This window comes from Bos indicus, chromosome 15, assembly GCF_029378745.1.
Source record: "Bos indicus isolate NIAB-ARS_2022 breed Sahiwal x Tharparkar chromosome 15, NIAB-ARS_B.indTharparkar_mat_pri_1.0, whole genome shotgun sequence".
Taxonomy (NCBI): domain Eukaryota; kingdom Metazoa; phylum Chordata; class Mammalia; order Artiodactyla; family Bovidae; genus Bos; species Bos indicus.
In genome coordinates, this window is record NC_091774.1 from 1,314,142 (window position 1) to 1,325,057 (window position 10,916).

At 33.8% G+C, this 10,916-nt stretch overlaps 1 protein-coding gene across 1 annotated transcript; it reads right to left on the reverse strand.

Moving 5' to 3' along the window:
• Positions 1 to 1,779: 1,779 nt before the first annotated feature.
• LOC139187123 (olfactory receptor 4C46-like) lies at positions 1,780 to 2,709 on the reverse strand. The gene has a single exon (XM_070803132.1). The coding sequence runs from the start codon at positions 2,707 to 2,709 to the stop codon at positions 1,780 to 1,782; it is 930 nt and encodes a 309-aa protein (XP_070659233.1).
• Positions 2,710 to 10,916: the final 8,207 nt, after the last annotated feature.

Genomic DNA, 10,916 nt, shown 5'->3' on the forward strand with positions numbered 1-10,916 from the left:
GGCATCTCTTGAATTTCTCTGCTGCTGCTGCTGCTAAGTCGCTTCAGTCATGTCCGACCCTGTGTGACTCCATAAATGGCAGCCCACCAGGTTCCCGCCCTGGGATTCTCCAGGCAAGAATCCTGGAGTGGGTTGCCATTTCCTTCTCCAATGCATGACAGTGAAAAGTGAAAGTGAAATCATTCAGTTGTGTCCGATTCTTCATAACCCCACTCTTAGTAACCCGACTCTTCATAAGCCCTAACTGGGCTGTAGCCAACCAGTCTCCTCCATCTATGGGATTTTCCAGGCAAGAGTACTGGAGTGGGGTGCCAGTTCCTCCTCCACTTTATCACTGAAACCCAAGCAAATATTAATGTGCTTTATTCATTCCTTGGACCCCAAACTATTTTTTGTTTAATGAATGAAGAATGAAAGTGATAAATGGAATACCTTTATACTGAAATTACTTTGTATAAAACTGAAGCTACTTATTAAAAAAAAAAAAAACTTTTCATAATATAGTGTTACCCAAAAGCAAACTGATTAACAAATAACAGAAAAAGCCCACAGTAACTCTATAACGAAATCTTGGTAATAGCACAAAGAATAAAAGGTAAATAATTTGCTCATTTGATTATAGAAACAGCTTTAGTTTCTTTCTTTTTCATAGTTTAAGTGGGAATAAATAAAAATAGTGGTTTCCAAGGAGACAAATCTAGAATTCATCCCAGACTCTGAAACACATAAAAGTAGAAAAAGTTTCCTAATCTCTATCACTACCTTATTTACCTTCATTTTATTAATGTTATTCATCTTTGTTTACACTTATATTATTTATTCAGCATTTATTATGAACCAGACATTGGGCTAATTGTAAAAAAAAATGTTAGCAAGTAGGCAAATACTTTATGCAGTATGACTATTTATGTACTTAATACATTGAAATTCCCATCTGACATTAAACATTATTTTATTTACATCATCCCTCCTTCTGATTCCTTATCAGGATAAGATGGCTACATGAGTGATTCAAAGTGATTCTGAATGCAATAGGAAATTTTGAAATATAGTATATCATTTATTACTTAGATATTAAATGGTCCATTGCTTTTATATTCCTAGAATAGTTAAACACCACAGTAACACACTACTTGCCATAAAACCATCAACTATGACACATTAAAAGTGGTCAGTATTATTAAAATCATTAGCATTTATTCATATATAATGACAACTAAATATATATATATATACATTATGATAGTGTATATACTAATGTATGATACATATCTATATAAATATATATTTCAGCAGAACTGTTTCTATAAATGCTAACAAATGTAACTATGTTGCTTGTTGATTATTATGGCCTGGTCATACATCACAACATTTAAGAACATGGTCTGATAGTACAGGTAGGTTCTGGTCACTGGTTCCTCAGTATTTTTGCTTTGAAACATATTCCTTGCTGTTTGTTCGCTCACTTGTAATATGGCGATAATAGCTATGTCTACACTTTCGATTGTAATTGAGATTATTAATAAATATCAGCATATTTTGTCACTTTGTTTTATTAGAAAAATAGTTTTGAATCCATAAACAGTAATGAAGATAGATAAATAGGTAAAAAATTGGTAGTTTTCCAAATTTGCAAAAGCCTGTTTTTTTGTCCCATTTCTACACCTGTTTATTCTGCCCTCTTTGTAGAACTTATGATTTATACTAGTTTCTTTCTTTGGTCAAAAATATCCTTTTGAACTTTCCCTCTCTTCAACTGACTTTGGTGTCCAGGCACATTTATATTACATCTGTAATAGCTTTCCGACTAAACAATTTCCAAATGGCATTTTTCATCTGGTCATTTCTCAAGGTATAGATTAAGGGATTTAACATGGGAGTTATCATAATGTAAAATACAGCCACTGCTTTATCAAGAGGTAAAGTAGCTGCGGGTCTCAGGTACACAAATATGCAGGGCATGAAGAAGAAGACAACTGCTGTGATGTGGGAGATGCAGGTGGAGAGGGCTTTTTGCCTCGCCTCCAAGCTGTAGGTCCTTAGGGAGTGCAGAATGACCACATAAGAGCCCATCAAGAGAAGGAAGTTTAACAGACAGATGAACCCACTGTTGGCAGCAACAAAGAGTCCTAGAATGTGGGTATCAGTGCAGGCAAGATCGAGCAAAGGGTTCAGATCACACATAAAGTGGTCTATGACATTAGGGCCACAGAAGGGTAACCTGAAGATGAAGAGGATCTGAATTATTCCATGAAGAAAGCCTCCCACCCACGCCACTCCCACTAGCAGTCCACACAGCCGCCGATTCATGATGGTCGTATAGTGCAAGGGTTTGCAGATGGCCACATAGTGGTCATAGGCCATCACAGTGAGCAGGATGACATCAGCACCTCCAAAGAAATGTTCCCCAAATATTTGAGTCATGCATTCATTGAAAGGGCTGACTTTCTTCTCATAGAGTGAATCTATAATGAGTTTAGGGGTATTGACACAGGAATAGCAGGCATCAATAAAAGAGAGATGAGCCAGGAAAAAGTACATGGGGAACCCCAATAATGAGCTGGTGGCGATGGTGACCAAGGTGAGCACATTCCCTACCATAGAGACAATGTAGACAATGAGAAACAAAGCAAATATGATTTTCTGCACCTTCAGATTCTGTGTGAGTCCCAGTAGAATAAATTCTGTCACATTATTCCTTTTCTCCATATATCTCATATTATGGTTAATTACATTACATGAAAAAATGTCACTTTTTCATAATGTAACCTTGAATCATTGTCTCTGATAATAAATACCTAAGTTCTATTGAGTTCTGTATCCTTGTGAGTTTATTTGAGATTAAAAAAAAAAAAAAAAAAAGCTTCTGATATCTTGAAAAATTACTCAAATTCTTTCCTGGCAGAAGATAATGCTTAGAATCAGGAGGAATTTAGTGAACACAGAGGCAAGAGGGTATCTCTGTACACTGAATCATGTGAGATGACTTAGGGCCTTAGTAGAAGCAGTAGGTCTCATGTGTAGTGGCAACTAAGCCTGAAAAAAGAAATAGAAAATGGATGCAAAGACTATAAATTCAAAGTTAAAGAGTTTTCCTTTTAATCTTAGAAAATGAGAAACCAGGGAAAGTAATTGGAATACTAGTGGAAAGATGAAGAAGCATTTGAGAAAGAAGGAATGCTGGATATAACTCAAATAGAGGTCTTTGTGTGACTTTTATGAAGTAGGTGGAGGTTCAGGAAAGTGAAGGAGGATAGATAAGGGAACCTCACTATCAGACTAATTGTAATAGTTGGCATAAATTTTAACAGAGCATTGCTGATGAGAAGGAAATGAAATGACACAGTTACTGTAATTGAATGATCAATGTGTTGCCTAATTCCAGTAAATTTATAATGCTAACAAACATACTTCCAATGACTTACATCATCATGGCATGATGGCAACCTATGTGGATAGTATTATTTCATTATTTTGCACAGGATTAAAAATTGTAAAGACTACTTTTAGTCATAATAATAATCATTAACTAAAACTTAATGAATACTGACTGTGCTTCAAATTTTTAACTCATGCTCTATATTATATCATAATAAACAATATTTACCTAGTAAATTATTTTGATGTGACCATGATGACTTGAATTACTTTAATAACTTTAGAAGCAAATGTATATTAAGCAAATACAACAGAAACACAGGAACAGCCACACATACACACACAATATAGCTTTTTTGAATCCTCAAATATTAATTAATTAATGATTTTTAGTAAGCTCCAGGAGATGGTGGAGGACAGGGAAGCCCAGCATGCTGCAGTCCATGGGATCACAAAGAGTTGGACATGACTGAGCAACTGAACAACAACAGCAACAACAACATATGGTGCTGCTTTCTTTGTAGATCCACTTTATTTTTGTGTTCCCTTAGCCTTTTTGTCTCTCTCCAATTCCCCTATAAAATATAATCTCACAGATTCTTCTGCAAAATGTTGAAAATCACAATCCCAGTTGTTGAGTATGCTGTTTTGAGACTCAGAAAGACCAGATAAGAATCTTGCTTTCCCCTACTTACAACTTCTTGATCTGGGGTACACTTCTTTGCAGCTTCCATCCTTGTTTCCTCTAATCAAGTGAGAACAATAGCCTCTACCTCACAGGTTGTTATAAAAAGTGATTTAGGAAACATGTATGAATATATCCACCACACTGTGGAGAACACATAAAGGCATTTCATTTATTCTTCTACTTATGAATGCAGCAGTAGGAAGAACTGACATTTTGTGCAATAATACAAATAAATTAACCAATTAAAGTGAGGAAGAGTTATCTCCAATTTTACTTTTAATGAAGTCACAGAGACCCTTATTATTCACAGCAGTTGATCCAGGAAAGGTTCTTCACATTCATGTTTGAACTAAACAAGTGATGATTTATATAATTTAATATTTATGTTTATTTACATATGTGTAATTTATATTTAAAGTTTTATTTTCATTCACATGATTAGTCTTAATCATTAAAAGAAGTATCTCATGGCCAAAGAACTATATCTGATATTTAGTTAGATCTTAAACATTTCTTAAATTCTATGAGCCACAATTTTTTCATTTGTAAAATTATGTTAATGATATTTACAAACTACCTTTTGAAGAATGGGGTGAAGTTAAAATGCTCTATTACTATATTTGAAAACTGTTGAAACAGAATGATTACTGTATACAGAAAATCACAAGCTCTATAATTGACACTATCAAACAACTTACCTTCTGGTCTTAGAAGATATTAATGATTTTCAAAGTGCTCAGAACTAATTCCATTTTCAAATTATCCTGCCTCATCTTGGGATAAGTAGCTTTCAGTATGAAAGATATGACATATTCCAAAAGACCCTGTTCAGATTATTCACAGCAGAAATATTATCCTTTTTTTTTTTTTTTTTTTAAGTCTTTTCTTCTAGCCTAAAGACTCACAAAGTTTACAAAGAAAATCCGGGGCTTGAATTTAGAATGCATTAGCTTGGAACATTATGGGGAAATGGCTAAAACAAGTAGTTTTAGTCTTACAGACAAGAGGCAGAAATAGTGGTGAAAACATACGCAAATGTGTCATTGCACCCTTGATGAATTTTGCTCTGGAGATGAAAACAGAAAAGACATTTTCATCTGTAATGCATGGATATTTAAAGAGACTTCCATAAACGTTCTTGTCTTGTAGATGCTATTTTCTCTCCAGTGAATTAATTATCTGCTTTGATGTTAAAGCTTTGTCTTAGAAGCAGGTATTCTGGAGGCATGCATTTATAAAACTCTCATTCCTGAGTGGGGAATTGTATTCCCTGCTTGCAACCAAAACATGCGAGTCCCCTTATTCTATCTGAACCAAGCTTTCTAAGAAGGTTGATGTCCTGTGACTAGCAAGGATTGCTTAATTCCAGCCTGGCAGCTTATGATGTAGTCAACCTGTGCACTTATTTTGGAAAGAAAACTTCCGTCTTATCCATACAAAGGTATTACTGGAAACCTGGTATCCATTGTCAAGAGAGACAAAAGCAATGAGGACATAATAATGGCAGTGGTTTTAAAATACTTGGTGTCAAACCAGTTTTTTGCAATTATCATAGTACTTTTAGAATAAATGGAAACTATAAAAGGCTCCAGATACATCATCTCAGGAATCCATGTGATGATCATTACGGAATCCTAGGCAACATTAAACATGTGGAGAGATATTTAAAGCTCAAGAAGGGAGTTCTAAATTCAAATACAAGAATTGTTCACCATTCTTATCACTTTGCATGATTTTTTTTCCCTTTTAGTCATTTTAGAACATGTGCAGTGATAGATTACTAAGGTTTTAGTTTGTTTTCCCTGATGACTAATAATGTTGAACATTTTAAAAAATACTTTATTGGCCATTCACGTATCTATTTTTTTTCCCCCTCTGGAAGTTTCTTTTCAAATGTTTTGCACAATTTAAGAATGATATCTGAGTTTCTTATTACTAATTTGTTGTAAAGATGGTTTATATATTCTAGATATAGGTACATATATATATATGTGTGTGTGTGTGTGTGTGTGTGTGTGTATGACTTCCCTGCTGGCTCAGATAGTAAAGCATCTGCCTACAATGTGGGAGACCCAGGTTCAATCCCTGGGTCAGGGAGATCCCCTGGAGAAGGAAATGGCAACCCACTCCAGTACTCTTGCCTGGAAAATCCCATGGATGGAGGAGTGTGGTAGGCTACAGTCCATGGGGTCACAAAGAGTCGAACATGACTCTTATATATATATATATATATATATATATATATACACACATACACACACACACACACAAATTTATGTAGTATATAAAATTGTATGTGTAAACTTTTATATATAAATGTATTTACATTATATATATACACATATACATAGCATATATATACAAAGTACCTATGTGTGTCTGTCCTCAGCAGTGTTCAACTCTTTGCAACTTCATGAACTGTAGCCCACCAGCTTCCTCTTTCCATGGGATTTTCCAGGCAAGAATACTGGAGTGGGTTGCCATTTCCTTCTCCACAATGTACCTATAAAAGAAACTTCACATTTTCTTAGTAATAATGCTAATTAGCACTATTATATATTCTAGATTATCCATATAATTAAACAATGAACTTCAACCACTACTTTATGCAAAAATTAATGCAAAATGAGTCAAATAACTAGATGTTAAACTTAAGCCTGGAAAAATTCTAGAACAAACGTACCTGATGTGGAGGTAGATCAATATTTTAGACCTGACATTATAAATAAACACTTGTGAAAAAATCAGCATTTGTTGAAAAATCTCTTATTTTGCATTGAATTAACTTGATGTCTTTTTTTTTTTTTAAAGAAACTCTACATTTACATTTTTTAAGTATAGTCTATTATGTTTCAGTACTATACAACATGGTTATGAGAAGTTTATACTAAGTCTTCAATTTTGGTAGAATCATTTTCCAATTTTGTTATTTTATTGAGAGTTCTTTTTCATCCCTATTTCTTTTAAAAGTTTATATTTCAGTACAGCCACTATGGAGAACAGTGTGGAGATTCCTTAAAAAACTGGAAATAGAACTGCCATATGACCCAGCAATTCCACTGCTGGGCATACACACTGAGGAAACCAGAATTGAAAGAGACATGTGTACCCCAAAGTTCATCACAGCACTGTTTATAATAGCCAGGACATGGAAGCAACCTAGATGTCCATTAGCAGATGAATGGATAAGAAAGCTGTGGTACATATACACAATGGAGTATTACTCAGCCATTAAAAAGAGTACATTTGAATCAGTTCTAATGAGGTGGATGAAACTGGAGCCTATTATACAAAGTGAAGTAAGCCAGAAAGAAAAACACCAATTCAGTATACTAACGCATACTTACGGAATTTAGAAAGATGGTAACGATAACCCTGTATGGGGACAGCAAAAGAGACACAGATGTATAGAAAAGTCTTTTGGACTCTGTGGGAGAGGGAGCGGGAGGATGATTTGGGAGAATGGCATTAAAAAATATATAATATCATATAAGAAATGAATTGCCAGTCCAGGTTTGATGCAGGATACAGGAAGCTTGGGGCTGGTGCACTAGGATGACCCAGAGGGATCCTATGGGGAGGGAGGTGGGAGGGGGGCTCAGGATTGGGAACACATGTGCACCCATGGCAGATTCATGTTGATGTACGGCAAAACCAATAGAATATTGTAAAGTAAAAATAAATAAATAAAAAGTTTATATTTCAGGATAAATTTCAAAACATTATTTTTAGTTTCTTCAAATATCTGTGGGCTATATTTATTGGAATTGCTTTAAAATTATAAAAATTGATATGGTAAACACATTGAATCTGTTAATCTATCAACATGGCATATATATCCCTTTACTTAGATATTTACTTTCAATAGTATTTTATGGTTTTCATATATAAATCTTGACTATATTTTTAAATGTGCTCATAATACAATCATCAAAGTTAACGTTTTGTAGTATTTTACATAACATTTTGTTTATATTTTTAATTGCTTTTATAGAAATCCATTTGATATTTTGTGTTGAAATTCTATCCTGTCACCTTGTTTAGTTAGTTGCTTAGGTCTATTTTATTTTTTGTAGAGGCCTTCACAATTTTTAACTATATAAGGATGTTATCTGCCCATAAAAATATTTGCATGATCTTGCTCTTCTCTACCCATCTGTGTGTCCTTTATTTTTCTTACTTTGTTGCAATGGCTGGAGTCTTACAATGTAGAACAGAATTTGGAAAGGAGAGACTTGTTTTCAATCTTGAGAGAGAATTCATCATTAAGTATGAGGGTGGCTATAGTTTTTATACCAATGCCTTTTTTATCAGGTTGAGTAAACACTTTTCCTTTCCTTATTTAGTAATAACTATCTTGTGGGATATTTATTCATAAATATTTTCATTCATAAATACAAATAGAAGTGTATTAATTTGTATGCATCTATTGAAATGATCACAAAATGTTAGTCACAACTTAGCAACTGAACAACTGAAATGATGTTATTATCCTCTTTTATTCTGTTAATTTAGTGAATATAATTGATTATGTTTTTCACTTCAAATAATATTTTATTCCTGGTATAACTTACATATGATCATGGTGAATTATTATTAAATAACTTGGCATATTTCATTCACTTTAATTTGTTTAATACCAAAGTTAATAGAAAGCAATCATGAAGATCAGAGAAAAAAAATAAATGAAAAGAAAGTGAACAAAACAATAGAGAGGACCAACATCTTATCACTATTTTACATTCCCATCAACAGTGCTTCTAGCTTTCATTTTCTTGATAGTGTCTCTTGATGCACAAGAGTTTTTAATTTTGATTGAATCTAATTCTTCTATTTTCCTTGTGCTATTTGTGGCTTATTCAAGGTTATGAATATTTCTCCCTACCAAGAATTTTATATTTTTAGATGTGCATCTGATCCTTGATCTCTTTTAAGTTAGTATCCATTTATGGTGTGAGGTAGGGTTCCAAATTCATTTTTTTTTAATTTTGATACAAAAGTTTTTCAGTACTACCTGTATATATAGTATTCAATGCCTATGGAATGGTGTTGGCAACCTTGTGAAAAAATAATTGCCAGTAGATATAAGGGTTATTTCTGGACCTTTATTTCTATTCTTTTGATCTTTGTCATCTCATTCTAATACATTGTTTTAATTACTGTAGCTTTTATTAAGTTCAGCAAGAAGTGTGAGTCCTCCCAATTTGTTCTTAATAAAGAACATTTCAAAACTATTTCAAGGCTCTTTAGCTATTTAAGGTTTCTTGGAGTGTCTTATGAATTTTAGGATCAATGTTTTCATTCTGGGAAAAAAAAAAAAAAAAGAAGAATAACATTAGTATCTGGATGGAAATTATAGAGTCTACAGATCACTGTGAGGAATTATGTTATCTTAATTATACTAATTGTTTAATCTATGAATGTGAGATATGTTTCTATTTATAAGACTTATAAAATTTCCTTAGAGTAACCTTTTATAGGTTTCAACAGCTATAGAAGGGGAAAGGCAGATGGAGAAACCTTCTCTCTGAAAGTAACTATTGCTTCCCCAGGAACTCTTTCCTTGGGAACAAGGAAATGACTTAACATTTTTCTTAGAAGGAAGCAAGGACCTTGGAGACCCCTGTTTGACCTGATCAGTATCTGGGCTCTGGTCACTGAAAACCATAAAATCCATCAATGGGCCCTTCCTTCACACGCACAAGGTCTTTTGATGAAATTTCTAAGCACTGTCACCATTTTTGTTTTGGGTTTTTTTTTTTTTTTTTTTGGTTCCCAAATCATTTAACTGTATTTGATGTTTTGCTTTCAATAATTGTGTGTAGTATGAACCCCCAAATTATAATTTCCATGATACATTTGTGATACAGCATATATACAAATAACTTTTCTACAGTTTTTCCTAAATCTTAAAGATAGGAACACCACCATATGTTTTACTTACAGTTGCTTCTTTTCTTCCAACAGTTGAAAAAAAAAATTATTGTATTTAGACTTTCTTGAAAGTGACTTTTTTTATTACAATTTGTTATTTTTCAAGCTACTTCTTATTCTTCATGCAATATGCTTTCTTTACTCTCTCAATTCTTTCAAACAACCTACTTATGATTGAATTCAGCTCTTATGATTGAATCTATCTTGAAAGGTTTTACTTTGGAAGTTTAAAGCCCATTGCAAGTAGCCTGTTGATGCAGTGAAAGTGTTAATCACTCAGTTGTGTCCAACTCTTTGCAACCCCCATGGACTGTAGCCACCAGACTCCTGTGGCACCTTATACTCTCCTTAATCTGACCTGTTCCCTGTGCTGAGATTCTTACCCCACATGCCTCAAACAATTGCTTACATATTATAAACAACTGACCTTAGAATTTTGGGGTTTTGACCAAATTGGTTTTGCCCAATTTTCTAAACACGCTCTTTCCTTGTTCCTAACATCCAGCCAAATTGTTGGTCAAAATCCATGAATCAATACATATTGCACATCTGACATGTCTTTTTCCAATCAAGATGAAAAACCAGGTGTAGTGCCTGAACTTGTACTAACTGGGAGGATTTCCATCTCTACTGACCTTCAAGGATTTTTTTTTTTTTTTAAATAATGAATAGGGCTATTAGTTCTGCAACTGTCTGCTTTGGTGTGATGCCTGCTTATCATTGCAGAACTCTTGGCATAAAAGTCACAAAACTCCCCTTCCTCTGTCCACTGATCAAAGTCATCTACGTGCACATGTGCAGTCACTTCAGAAGTCCCTGACTCTTTGCAACCCCATGGACCATTGTTATATTTCTTGAGCTCAAAAATATTTGTTGTTTAATGAACGAAGGACAAAAGAACTGAATGGAAAATATT

What these genes read in the sequence shown, in the direction of transcription:
- LOC139187123 (XM_070803132.1), bottom strand. Translation starts at nt 2,709, where the DNA reads ATGGAGAAAAGGAATAATGTGACAGAATTTATTCTACTGGGACTCACA.